General features: G+C 41.6%; 1 protein-coding gene across 2 annotated transcripts; it reads left to right on the top strand.

The window, feature by feature from the left end:
• The first annotated feature begins 2,218 nt into the window (after positions 1–2,218).
• Positions 2,219–14,690, top strand: LOC116464545 (small ribosomal subunit protein mS39-like). Of its 2 annotated transcripts, none has more exons than XM_032147805.2 (7): positions 2,219–2,329; positions 4,315–4,367; positions 4,465–4,501; positions 7,020–7,065; positions 11,880–11,948; positions 12,403–12,507; positions 13,947–14,690. In XM_032147805.2, exons 1-7 carry the CDS (start codon positions 2,226–2,228, stop codon positions 13,983–13,985), a joined length of 453 nt encoding a protein of 150 aa, XP_032003696.1. In that variant the 5' UTR covers positions 2,219–2,225; the 3' UTR covers positions 13,986–14,690. The 2 variants fall into 2 exon arrangements, with proteins under 2 accessions (XP_032003696.1, XP_032610123.1); XM_032754232.2 differs by having other exon boundaries at positions 13,325–14,690.
• Positions 14,691–14,741: the final 51 nt, after the last annotated feature.

The following is a 14,741-nucleotide window of genomic DNA, read 5'->3' as shown; positions in this document are numbered from 1 at the left end:
CTTCTTTTTAACCTAGGCATTTTATGTATAAATTTCCCCCTTAAGTTCTGCTTCAGTGGCATCTCACAAATTTTATGTTGTGTTTTCATTTCATCTACTTCAGAATGCTTTCTAATTCCCCTTTAGATTCTTTTGACCCATGAGCTATTTAAGAAGTACGTTATTTAGAAGTACAAATATTGAGGGCTTTTCCAAATATCTTGGTTGCTGATTTCCAAAGTAATTCCATTATGCCCAGAGGCCACACCTTGAATCCTTTTAAAATCCTCTGTACCAAATAAAATTAGGAAATAGGTCCAGGTTTTGCTTCTGTCACGGGTGAGATTTTTTAGTGTGTCTCTAAAGATTGGTAGAGGCTTTTTTTTTTGCAAATAGGTGAAAAGGGCAAGAGTGACTATATTACACAAGAATTTGTTTGTGGGTCAGTCTGGTTTCAAAGAGAAAAACCATGTTTAGAATCAGAACTTAGCTTAGAAAGTTAATTTCTACTGTCCCAGGAAATGATGAGGAACTGAGACCAGCAGGGTTAAGATCACATAGCCAACTAGAAGTTGATCCTTAAGGCTGAATTTGGAGACTCAGGCAACACTAGAGGAACATATTTCACTGTTTTTCATTATTTGGTCACCACATATCATGTAATTTGGTTACTTTGAGAGGAAGTATGGTATGATGCTTCCGGGGTTGAAAAGTCCTGGGTTTGATCTGTCTCCTGCAGTCTTGGGCATGTAATTTATCATCTCCTAAATGGAGATAATAATGGTTTCTGCATTGCAGATTAGTTGTGAGGATTAAATCAGATAATGTGTCTAAAGCACTCAGCAAACACATGGAACTTTCCAACAAATATTACTGTTACTCCACCAGCACCACTGCCTATTACCACCATATTTGTATTATGAGGACACTAAATTTAAGTTAGAAGCAAAGGACAGAAACAATGCAGTCTACTTTTTGTGTGTGTGTGTGGAGATGGAGTCTCACGCTATTGCCTAGGCAGGAGTGTAGTGGCTGATCTTGACTCACTACAACCTCCACCTCCTGGGTTCAAGCGATTCTCTTGCCTCAGTCTCCCAGTAGCTGAGATTACAGGTGCACACCTCTACACCGAGCTAATTTTGTATTTTTAGTAGAGACAGGGTTTCACCGTGTTAGCCAGGCTGGTCTCAAACCCCCAACCTCAGGTGATCCGCCCACCCCAGCCTCCCAAAGTGTTGGGATTACAGGTGTGAGCCACCGCACCAGACCCAGAATATAGTGGGGTCCTAGCAAAGAGAAGTTAAAGCCTGAACTGACACCTGAAGGACAATCATTTTACAAACAAGAGAAAACTTACTACGTGCCTAATTAACCAGGTCAGGTACATTATGGTTAATTCCACAAATGCTTGTTAGTTAACAAGGAGACTGGCAGATGATAACGCTGCAGACCAGGACCCTCCCCACCCTTATATTCCCCCACCCCCAGCGCAAACTCTTTCCCCCAGCCCCACCGGACTCTCATCTAGGGCAGTCCACGCCGGCCCAGGAACGTTCCCAGAACTACGGCTCCCAGCAGGACAAGCGCCACACAAGCATGGACTCAGACGATAGACTGGCGCAAGGGCTTCCGGGAATCGTAGTTTAGGGCGCCGACCTCAAGGGCCAGGCTGGGCACGCTACCCGACCAACTCCTTACTTGAGCTCTTCAGCCGAATACATCCCGAAGGAAATGCCCTGCAGCCGCCGCCAGGGCATGTTCTTGGAGATCAACATCCTCTAGGTCCGTTTTGAATTCCGACACCCAGAGAGACGTTCCACTCACCACCTGACTATTCTTAATTCACCCTCAAGCCCGGAGTCACCACGCGATTCAAAGTGCGCTTGCGCGCGGAAGCGGTCGCAGGAACGAGGTTTACGTGGATGAGATCACTTCTGCATGGGGGGGGAACAAATAGTTTTACGACTCTCTGCTCGCTCTTTTGTTTTGGAAACAATCACAGATACATAAGACATGAAAATAATCATTTAGGAAAATTCCTCCGAGGCAAATCGGGTGTATAGAGCTTTTACCTTCCGTGACAAAGTCTTTCAAACCATGAGCTTGCAACCTCCCATTTTATGATTGCTTCCGTCTTCTTCCTCTTCAGCCAATAGCGGAGCTGTTCGCTGCTCCCCGCCCACTTCGCCCCACCTTCCTGAAGGTCGAGGAACGCTTTCCCAGCATGCTCTGCAGAGAAGTCAAAGATGGCGGCTGTAGCTGCTGTTCGCTGGCTGGGGCTCCACAGCAGGCTTGGCCATCCGCTGACGGGTCGGCGGGCGCGTCTGTGTGAACAGGCACGCAGCTGCAGGTAAGAGACGCTTAGGGTATCCGCGAAGAAGACCGCGGAGTCACCTTAGTCCTGTGTTTCCCAGCTGGCTGTGGAAGTAGGCACGATGAAGTGGTTTGCTCATGCACGCCCTTACGGCCGCGTGCCCTTAAGACCAGGTACGCGGAGGTGGCCCTTTGAAATAGGGTTCGCAACGCATTTATTCGTTAGAGAAATACTTACTGGTTGCTTGCAATATTCTGTAGTTAACACCATCCGCAAAGCTAGGACCATGCTCTCGTGAAGCTTGCGTTCCAGTGAGTGTGGCTATTAGCAACACTACACCAAATTAAAAATTATCCGCCATTACTCATTTTAACCCAATCAGGAGGAGCGAGGAGACCGTACAAGATCTTCCCAAATAAAAGGCAGTCTCTGGTCGCCACCGTGGGGACTTTGGCTAAAGAAGTGATCAGGTTTTCATAAAAGCAGAAAAGTCTGAAAGATGTGACCATGCCCTTTTGATCTGTGATAGTTATAGCTTGGAACATGTATGACCTATTTGTGTAATTTTTTTTTTTTTTCTCTCAGTACAAACAGTGGCATTGTGGGAATATGAGAGGCAGTAATTTGTAGTGGAAACTTGCTAAAAGCCTAATTTTATTTTTAGTGTTTGCCATTCACTTAATTGGATGATAGTAGACAGATTTCCTCATCTGCAGACTGGAGTTGGTAATAACCATCCGAAAAGTTTGTGAGGTAGAAGTGGGATATGTAATTTACAATATGTTTTTTATATGTACTCTCCCTTAGTTCCCCTCAAGAAACAGAAACCACTCCATCTGATACTGCAGAAACCTTTGTGCTGCCATTCACTGCCAGTCCTCCGTTTCCTGGTAGCCATCATTAGCATTTTTCTACTCATTTTGTTTGCCTGAAGTAGAATCTCTCCCTCAGCATCCGTTCTTAAAATAACTGTGATCTCTGTTTTAAGGTCATGAGAAACAAATAGTGTGACTTGAAAGAGTTGATCTCTTTCTGAAATGTCCTTAACATAGAGGGGTATTCTTGTTTTAAAATGATACCTGAAACCAGATACTACTGGAGGAAGTATCTTTCTATGCAATCACATCTTGACAATTTTCTGAATGTTACTGATGCCATTTAGTAAGGGGAAACACAAGAGAATACTAACCGTGCACATTATCTGTGTGGTGTGTTGACTGTGTTTTTAGTGTGATCAGAACACTTAAACAGAACACTTAAAAACTCAGTCATGGGCCAATGATTCTATATTTTGGTTTAAAAAGGATTTCATATTGAGCCTCTGAAAATAGAAAATATCAGCAATTCCAAGTCTAAATCAGGCCTTATGTATTCGGTACGTTCTTGATTGTTGAAAGAAGTGGAATGAGAAGCCATGGGTGATCTTCCCTATGTTGTAATTGCTTTAAGTGAGGTAGTCCTTTCTGATCAGGGCAGTATCTGTATAGAAGCAAGAGCTCACTGAATCGTTCTTTTTAATGTCATAGTGTTTTGGGTTCCTGAAGTTGAAAGTTCTTGCATTTCAAACCAGATTGTTCAAGTGCTATTAAAAACTTTCCTCCCCCTCTGCCATTTATGTAATGAGATTGCTTGCTTCCAAAAATTTTGACTAGCCGGGCATGGTGGCATATGCCTGTAGTCCTAGTTACTCAGGAGGCTGAAGCAGGAGGGTCGCTTGAGCCCAGGAGTTCAAGGGTTCAGTGAGCTATAATTGCACCACTGCACTAAAGGCTGGGCAATGGAGCAAGACCCTGTCTCTAAAAAAAAAAAAAAAAAGTTTTGATCGTCTTGTCCATATCCTGTATCCATTCGTTAATGATATTGAACATGCTGTACAGGCTGTCTTCTGAGCATTCATTGACATGAGTTACCCAGTTTAATCCGTGATAATTGGAAAATTTGGGCTCAAAGTACACATAGGTGGAGGTGAGCTGGGTACTTCATTAATGACTATTAGCTTTAAGGCTTTGGTTTTTTTGCAGATTTTATTCTGGTAGTGCAACCCTCTCAAAGGTTGAAGGAACTGATATAACAGGTATATTTTAAAATATATTGAATTCTATTTTTATATCAACACGTTGGATTCCATTGTAGTACTAGGAAACTGATTCATGTTTTATTTTTTACATTAGGGATTGAAGAAGTAGTAATTCCAAGAAAGAAAACTTGGTAAGTATTCTATCATGTTCATTCAGCAAATGGTTGAGTTCTTACTATGAGAGAAGTATAAGGGTTAGGTAAGGAGACAGTGACATGAAGAGCAATAGGAGACCATTCTTGAAGAGAGTAGCTGAGCAGGGAGAAGCTAGGAGTTTAAACGACAAAAAATAGAAAGGTGGAGAATAGTGAGTGAATGAGCAATGAGATTTACTTAAAAGAACAATTGAAAGAGATTTTGAATTAGTGTGGGTTACTATTTACGTGGTTAATAATACATGGTTATACATGAACATCATCATTAGAATAATCTTTTTAACGAAGTTCTCTCATATGGTTGGAAGAGCAGACAGTTACTGTCTTTATTATCTCTAATGGGGTAAAATAAAGTAAATGGTGTGGACAGCAAAATTTAGCTTTTTTTTTTTTTTCACTGGATATATCCTTGAACAAATTGCCTCATCTCATTTATTCAACATTTGTTGAATATGCAGGAACTAAAACTTCGCAAAAGTGCTTGTTACAGTGTAGTACTATTGAATGCATTTAATGGCCCCTCAAAAAGCTAGGTCTTAAAATTATGTGACCTAAAGACTCAGGTTCACCGGGCACGGTGGCTTACGCCTGTAATCCCAGCACTTTGGGAGGCGGAGACAGGCGGATCATGAGGTCAGGAGATCGAGACCATCCGGGTGTGGTGGGGGGGCGCCTGTAGTCCCAGCTACTCTGGATGCTGAAGCAGGAGAATGGCGTGAACCCGGGAGGCGGAGCTTGCAGTGAGCCGAGATCACGTCACTGCACTCCAGCCTGGCCTGGGCGACAGAGCAAGACTCCATCTCAAAAAAAAAGAAAAAAGACTCGGGTTCATTTAAAAAGCCTTTTTAAAAAACTTTATTAATCTGAATTGTGTGATTATTTTAGGGAGGCCAGGGAGCCCAGTTATGTCAATGCATAGGTAACTGGGATCATAAAAGAAGTGCAAATTAAAACTTACCATATTGGCAGAGAGAAGATTTGAAGAAATACGTTTGTTTATGGGACAGTAAATTGGAACAAGTCTTTGGAGGGAAATCTGGCAGAATCAGAATCGGAAATGTGCGTACCTTACTGGTTAGCCACTTTGGAGGAACAAGACTGTTCTTTATTACTTGGGAATAGTAACAGGTTGAAACAGCCTGAATGCCCATTGAAAAGTGAATGGATAATTTTGAAAGGTTATCATACAGTAACTTTTTACATTGAAAGGAATTAATTAGCTTTATATTTAATAACATGGATAGTGCAGTCAAACTTATGTAGACACATGCAGAATGACAGTGTGTATACGTTTTTTAGGGAGATGTTTATGTGTAAAAATACCTTTAAAAGTTCTGGAAATACAAATACCAAATTCATCGTGGAGAGGGGTCACAAGATGACACTAGACACTTTAGGTTAACGTGTAATGTTGTAATTTATTTTTTTAAGATAATGTGTGATAACTTTTTAAAGTAACTGTTTTAAGAAAGAGAATTAGTGAGTAATCTGAATGTCATCATTTTTTCGCTGCCATTTGTTCAATATGTTAGGAAAGTATGCTAACTTGATAAGACTTAAATAGGGCAATAAAAGATCTGCTGAAAGAATGCTGAGAGATGTGAGAATGTGTCGTTATCACACTTGCCGAAATTACATAAATGGGACTTCTAAACGTGGATAGAAAATTTAGTGGATATTATATACATCAGGGAATTAGTTTTGACGAAATATAAAATTTCCTGTACTTTTGTTTTCCTCAGATGACTTATAGTCTTAAGAATGTTATGTTAAACTTTATTTAGAAAAATGCTCTTGGTATAATTCCCCTTTGGAAAGGAAACACATTAAATCTAACATAGGAGCAAAAATATATTTGAGATCAAATTATCTTGTCTGTCATTTATTCCGGTGAAGCCTTTTCTAATAGTTCAGTGAAGGTCTCTACTCAGGTGCAGTGGACAGCTGGCCTGCAATTCTTACCATAAGGTTATGTGTGGTTGAGAGGTTCTAAACCAGGAGGTTGCATCAGAATTATCTGGGAATTCAGTAAGAGTGTGTGTGACAGTCCTCCATGGATCTTGGGAGGCTTTGATGCAATAGGTGCAGAGTGAAGCCTGTGGTTTATTCTCCTATAACTGAATCAAGAGCTACCAATTACGATAGTAAAGGCAACAGTAGTCCCGAAAGCTGCAGTAAGAATCCATAGGAAAGTGGATAGAGGAAGTAGGCCAGATAGTTTTATGAGGGCGGGATGGAAATCACTAGCCCTGGGTTATGGCATTATGCACCAGGCCAGAGAGGACAGGCAAAGAGAGGAACATGTACCAACTAGGGGAAAGAACCGGCAGTTTTCTTAATTTCTAATTTATTCTAGTGACCTTGTGACATAAGAACCAGCTTCAGATGAGATCTGCACTTTGTTATTGGCCAGTACACTGAGAGTAGAATCACTTGTTCAGTTTGTGGCTATGAAGAGCTCTGATGAGGATTAACTTGTGGTTCTTTTTTTTAGGGATAAAGTAGCCGTTCTTCAGGCACTTGCATCCACAGTAAACAGGGTAAGTAGGATTTTGTTGTTTTTTTTTTTTTTAACCTAAAACTTGGCTAATAGCACACTTTTTAACTCGGCTAATAACACATTTAATACTTATACCTCGTCATTACTCAGGATTAAACTGTTGTGGATCTAGAAAGTTTCTTTAAAATTGTCTAATCCAGCTGAGCCAGGTGGCTTATGAATGTAATCCCAACAGTTTTGGAGGCCAAAGTAGGAAGATCACTTGACGTGACGTCAGGAGTTCAAAACCAGCTTGGGCAACGTAGCAAGACCCCCATCTGTTTTTTGTTAGTTTGTTTTGCTTTGTTTGAGACAGAGTTTCGCTCTTGTTGCCTAGGCTGCAGTGCAATGGTGCGATCTCGGCTCACCGCAACCTCCGCCTCCTGGATTCAAGCATTTCTGCCTCAGCCTCCCAAGTAGCTGGGATTACAGGCATGTGCCACCACGCCCAACTAATATTGTATTTTTAGTGGAGACGGGGTTTCTCCATGTTGGTCAGGCTGGTCTCGAACTCCTGACCTCAGGTGATCCGCCCGCCTTGGCCTCCCAAAGTGCTGGGATTACAGTTGTGAGCCACTGCGCCAAACTTTTTGAGACGGACTTCGGTGTGTCCCAGGCTGAATCATGGCACAATCGGATCACTGCAACTCTGCCTCCAGGTTCACCCATTCTCTGTCATAAAATTATTGGCTGGGCACAGTGACTCACATCTGTAATCCCATCACTAATCCCATCACTTTGGGAGACCGAGGGAGGTGGATTGCTTGAGGTCAGGAGTTCGAGACCAGCCTGGTGAACATGGTGAAACCTCGTCTCTACCAAAACAACAAAAACAAAAATTATGAGGCATGGTGGTACCTGTAGTGCTACCTATTCAGGAGGCTGAGGCAAGAGAATCTCTTGAACCCGGGAGGCAGAGGTTACAATGACCCAAGGTCCTGCCACTGCACTCCAGCCTGGGTGAGTTAGTGAGACTCTGTCTCAAAAAAAAAAAAAAGAAATTTTTTAAAATAAAATTATCAAATCCCTTCATTTGGCAAATGAGGAAGCTAAGGTTTTGAAAGTGGCCAGTGGCTGGTTAGGATGTTAAAACCTTAATTAAAGGCTTAATTCCACGCCTTTTATCTCGAAATGCAGTGTTTTTCTACCATACCAGTGATCTTTAATCCCTGGAAGGGCTTGTTGAAATGTATGTTCTTAGGGGATGATTTGGCTGTAGTATACCAACTTGGAGAAATAATGTACCTGTCATGCTGACAATCATGTAATGATTAATAATCTGGGTCCTGGAGCCTACTGGTTTGTTTTAATAGCCAAGCAACTAGCTTTATGATCTTAGGCAAGTTACTTTACCTCTTGATACTTCTGTTTCCTGACGTATAAATTGGGGGTTGATTATAGCACCAAACCTCAAGGTTGCAGTGGGAATTATTAACAAATTAATTAAGTATACATAAGATTTAGGACAGAGTCTGGGACAAAGGAAATGCTTGGTACATTGTATTTTGTTACTGCTGCTACTATATTGTTGATTTCATTGACATGAAATGTGCTTTGTTGGCAACTCAAGAATAGAGTTTGTAGTCTGGTAGATACACTGAAACTTTGGTAAATGCATCAGAAATGGAACTTTCTGCTTGGTTGTATTTTTTATTAACCGAAAACTTTTAATTTCATCTGTGGGGAAAAGTCTAAAATAATTAAGTCTTTCTTTCTGCCACAGTATCTGTATGGATATTGATCCTCCTGAAGTCGATTATTACAAGTACGCAGAATTGTTCTTATATTGTAGATATTAAACTACATCTAAAAATGGAACTACTAGGCTGGGCATAGTGGCTCATGCCTGTAATCCCAGCAGTTTGGGAGGTCAAGGCAGGTGGATCCTGTGAGCTCCAGACTTTGAGATCAGTCTGGGCAACATGGTGAAACCCTGTCTCTACAAAAAAACACAAAAATTAGCTGAGCATGGTAGTATGCACCTGTAGTCCCAGCTACTTGGGAGGCTGAGGTGAGGCTCACTTGATCCTGGGAGGTGGAGGTGGAGGTTGCGGTGAGCCAGGATCGCACCACCGTACTCCACAGAGTGAGACCCTTTCCCCCCTCGCCACAAAAATAAAATTAAATATAAAATAAAATAAAGATGGAGCTACCAAAGATAGTGTTGGGTCTAATGTGCACTGGTGTACTCTACCAGTTTCTGAAAAAGGACTTTACTACATCTCCCTACTTGCAAAGCATTGAGATTTTCAGTAGCTCACTTATCCATAAATAGGCACCTGAAATGAAAACATAGAAATGGACCTCTGAGATATTCTCAGCATTTCAATGAGAATGGCCCAGGGCCACCTTCAAATCAAAGAAGTTATAGAAATTATGTGTAGAATTGTGACTTATCTGGCCCTTAAAATCCAAGAGTTGTTTGTTTATCCATTCATTCAGCAACAATATTTTGTGCCCTTATGATGCTTATCAAGCACTGTGCTGGATATAGAATTAGACACAGTTATTGTGTAGTTCTAGAGGGGAAGACTGAGGTAGCACTGAGAAGGGGTTATATCACTGAGACTGGGAAGGGAATTCTTTTTTTTTTTTTTTTCTGTCACCCAGGCTGGAGTGCAGTGGGGTGATCTCAGCTCACTGCAAGCTCCGCCTCCTGGGTTCACGCCATTCTCCCGCCTCAGCCTCCTGAGTAGCTGGGACTACAGGTGCCCCCTAACCACGCCTAGCTAATTTTTGTATTTTTAGTAGAGACGGAGTTTCACTGTGTTAGCCAGGATGGGGGGAAAGGAATTCTAAGCAGACATTTTAGAAAAGACAGCTATGTGGAGAATGGGAAACCTTTCCACTTGAGAGTGTGATAAAGAGCTTAACATATCCAAAACCAAACCCCTTTCCCTCCAAACATTCCTCACATATTTCTTTGCCATCTCATTAATGGCAACTCCATTCTTACAGCTGCTCAGGCCAAAATCCTGGGAATCATGTTAGCAAAGCCTTTGTTTATCCCTTCAAAAGATATGTGTGTGTGAGGTCTCCGTGACCACTCCCAGGCTAAGAGATATGACAGCAAGAAGATACAAAGCAAAGTCAGCAAAGAGAAAAGGCTCATTGGATAAAGACCAGAAGAAATCAGTCACAAGCTTCCAAAAGACCTCTCCAGAAGATTCAACACAGGACATGCTTAATTCCTCCATCAGTGACTTGTGACAACACATGCAAAGTGTCTACCAAAGCTCATTAGAGACCCAGTGCCCAGAGTTTTTAAGGGAGGCTGGCCATGTAGACCACCCACTGGCTGGCATATATTATACCAAGTTTCCACACTCCCAGAAGGAAAGCAGGTGTTTGGCACAAAACACGTTGTACAAACAGGTTAGGCACAGTGAACCATTCTTAGCAGTTCTAGGAATGGTGGGAACCCTTCCGATATCCAGATTCCCAGATGGCAGCCAAGGGCCAGGCTTGGAAGCAGACGTTCCTAAGGATAGTGGTTTCGGATCTGTTAACTGTTTTCTGCACAATATCAAAATTTTAGATGCCTGATATCACTACCAGTCACCTTGGTTATTGTCATCTTACAAGTCTGGATTAATTGCAGCAGTCTCTGTCATCTCCCACTGCACCTCCCTACACACTGCTCTCAGTTCAGCAGCTGTAGTGACCCTGGATCATATAACTCTTAAGAATTCAACATTGGCTTTCCATTAGTATAATTCAAATAAAAACTGAAGTTCACAACAGGGCTCCTAAGGTGAGGCTCAAGGGAAAGGGGTTTTTGAAAGGGGTAGCAGAAAGCTAGGTCCAAAATAAAATACTGCCTCCAGATTCCAGGTATGAGCAGCTTTCCCTTGAGAGCTGCAGGGAAGCTTCCGCGCCCCCTCCCTGAGGAGTCCAGGTCAGTAAAACAGCGTTAAGGATATAGGATAAGTTTTTGCTTTGGAATAAAGGCCCAAGTAAGGCACTCAGACACAGAAGAGTATAGAGAAGGCAATTCTGGGGCATTTCTCAGTGGGGCCCCTGGTGGTATTGGAGAGTTGATTATGCTCGGGTTTAGGGAGCAATTTTAATGGGTAACAAGACGTGGGAGAAGCTTCTGTTGTTCACTCCTGAGAGGGCACGTTGATATCTTCCATTTGGAGGAGGGACTCTTGGTGAAGTTGAGCGTGGGTGGATAGTGACCTTGCTTTGGAGGAAATCCTATTCTGGGATTCTGCTGTTAGGACTAGTTAATTCAGATGATTCTTACCTAGAGTTTAAAACAGTCCCCAGTGATAGCAAACTTAAATATTAAAATCAGCCATGGGGAGGGAGGCTTAAGCCATTGTTTGCTTTGCATAATTAAAGGCAAGTCTTGTAGAGCTGAGAGTACAGTGCAGGTGTTTGTCTTTTGTCTTTCTTCTCTATGTATACATGTATACATATATATATGCCCACACACATTTGCGCATTTAGGTTACATACATAATTACAACTTATGGAATTTTTGTTTATCAAAACTCACAAGGTCCTCTTAAAAGTTTAGCTAAAAAGACTTGTGGGCTGGATGCAGTGGCTCACGTCTATAATCCTAGCCCTTTGTAAGACAGAAGTGAGAGAACTGCTTGAGGCCAGGAGTTTGAGACCAGCTTGGGTGACACAGCACGACACCCTCTCTACAAATATTTTGTTAAATGGCCAGCTGTGGTGGCACACACCTGTAGCCCAGGCTACTTGGGAGGCTGAGGCAGGAGAATCCCTTGAGCTCAGGAGCTAAAAGTTACAGTGAGCTGTCTTCAAAATAAATATAGAAATTGTATTATGTCTTTTCCACAGGATACCACAGCTGTGCCTTATGTGTTTCAAGATGATCCTTACCTTATACCAGCATCCTCTTTGGAATCTGTGAGTATTTTCATATAATTTTCCAGTATTTTATCTCGCTGGTTTGTATACAACAGTACATAAATAATTTAGTTGTAATAACCTGGGAAAGGTTTACAAATGCTGAGAAATTGATAGACCTTGTGAACCCCTTACTACGTTTTTCAAAAAGATGTACATATCGTCAATGGGGAGAGGATTTTTGGTTTTGGTTTCTAATACTTAGGGCTTTTTCACACTGGAGGGACCCACTCAGTTTAAATGGCTTGCTTTTTGTACATTTCAAGCTGTGTATAAGATGCTAACTGAAATTATATCACAGTAGAAAAGATGGGATAGTCTATAATTTCTAATTGGGATTCTGTGTGTTGTTGCATTTTTTTTTTTGTGAGGGGGGAGAAATTCTTGCTGAGAGTGTAACTATAATCTTGCTTGAGTTTAAATTACATGTATTTAAATCTTTTTCTTTATATAGCGTTCATTTTCACTGGCAAAGAAATCTGGGGAGAATGTGGCCAAGTTTATTATTAATTTGTACCCCAAATATTTTCAGAAGGACATAGCTGAACCTCATATACCGGTAAGGAGAGGTAGTTACGTTATTTACATAATACTATTTTAAATGTAAATTAAACCAGGCTTTCATGGCTAATATTTCAGTAGCCATTTGAATACCCTCAATATTTGGATGGTAAGCCTTTTAAAGTGTGGAGTTAGCTTTGATTACAAGACTAACTTTTTAAAATTCTTTCTGTATTTATTTGCTTTTCATCTTAATATTTTCCCCATTTGATTTTTGTGACACCATGCTCTTAGATCTTTAATTCTATGACTGAAGTTTCCTTCACTACCTCTCTATACACACCTTTCTCTTCCTTTTTTTTTTTTTTTTTTTTTTTGAAATAGGTCATCGTGCTGTCACCCAGGCTGAAGTGCAGTGGTGCAATCATAGCTCACTGCAGCCTGGAACCCCTGGGCTCAAGTGATCTTCTTGCCTCAGCCTCACAAGTAGCTTGGACTACAGGGGTGTGCCGCCATGCCTGGCCGATTTTTTTTAATTTTTAATTTTTGTAGAGAACAGGGTCTTGTCTCACTGCACTGCCCAGGCTGGTCTCAAATTTCTGGGCTCAAGCAAACACCCTCCTCGGCCTCTGAAATCTCTGGGATTGCAGGTGTAAGCCACTGCTGCTTGCCCTTGATCTGCTTCTTTTTTGGTTTGTTTTTGTTTGAGATGGAGTCTCACTCTGTTGCTCAGGCTGGAGTGCAGTGGCACGATCTTGACTCACTGCAACCTCTGCCGCCCGAGTTCAAGCAATTCTCCTGCCTCAGCCTCCTGAGTAGCTGGGATAAGAGGTGCCTGCCACTGCACCTGGCTAATTTTTGTACTTTTATTACAGATGGGGTTTACCATCTTGGCCAGGCTGGTCTTGAACTCCTGACCTCGTGATCCACCTGCCTTGGCCTCCCAAAGTCCTGGGATTACAGGTGTGAGCCACCGTGTCCGGCCTTAATCCGCTTCTTAAGCATGGGTATCTTTCTTAGATTGTTATGCTCATTTTCTCTTTTTATTGTGTATACTCTTCTGTTTCAGTGACCCTTATAATCCATTTGGTACTCTTTTGTGTATCTAGCCTAGATCCCTTTACTTTGAACTCCACATTGTATTTCCAGCTCCCTTTTTGTTCTGTAGTTTTGGAGTGAGGATTTATGCAGTGTGGTGGGTGTTTTGCTTAGTGCTTGTCCATATAGTGGTGAGCAAAACAGATGTGCCTCTGCCCTCCTGAGTTTGTTGGTGGAAGTACTAATCTCAGACTGATCATATCTAAACTGCTCCCATACCCCCACTTCTCTCTGCTTCCCAAAGCTCAGAGGGAAACACAGACTTCTTGTTTTCATAGTAGAACTTGTAGATAGATGAGGAAGCCAGTGTGATTGTGTAAGTCAAAATATTAAAATCCTGAACTAAGACAGTGGCAGTGGTGGAATAATCATTTGTTGGTTATCTGCTTTCTCCATTAGATTGTGGAAACAAAAACTTACAAGCCACACATTTTTTAACTCAGCTTTGGCTATAAGAGTTTAATCCAAGCTCAAGCCTGCAAGTCTGAATCCATACTTATTGAAGAACTATGACAGAATGGGAGTCTATTGACATACATGATTTAGGAAGACAAGCTCTGAGCCAGCCATTTTAAGACAAAGAAAAGTTAGCAAATATTTCCATACCTATTACCAAACAGGGTAAGTTAAATCTATACCTTGTCCCCCCTCTTTTTATCATAAAATTCAGTTTCCAAGTCTGTTTATTGAGAAGGGCATAGAATTTTTCTGGAATAATGATAATTCTAATAGAAATAGTTCTAAGGATCATTGATTGACTTACAATTGAGAGACCAGGATATGTTTGTTATAGTAACATCTGCCAAGATGTGTGTTGTAGAAAACTTTTGTTCACACAAAACTGCAAATTGTGTTCGGCATAGGCATTTGATCTTATCTACCAGTTGAGGAGATTATTAAATCTGACTTCACTGATCTCACTTTCATTTACTCACCTTATGAAAGAGGACTGTGCAGGTTTTCTTAAATTTAGGAACAGGGTGAAAAGTATAGTCTTCCTTGTAAAATGTAAGAGTGATGACAGCAAATCAACTTTAAAATATAATGCAGAGGCTAGGCTGGTGGCTCACGCCTGTAATCCCAGCACTTTGGGAGGCCAAAGCAGGTGGATCACAAGATCAGGAGACCGAGACCATCCTGGCCAAAATGCTCTGTCACCCAGGCTGGAGTCCAGTCGTGCAATCTCAGCTCACT

This window comes from Hylobates moloch, unplaced genomic scaffold (assembly GCF_009828535.3).
Source record: "Hylobates moloch isolate HMO894 unplaced genomic scaffold, HMol_V3 SCAFFOLD_942, whole genome shotgun sequence".
Taxonomy (NCBI): Eukaryota; Metazoa; Chordata; class Mammalia; order Primates; family Hylobatidae; genus Hylobates; species Hylobates moloch.
The sequence above is the reverse complement of the archived record's forward strand: the minus strand, read 5'-3'. Positions and strand labels throughout refer to the sequence as shown.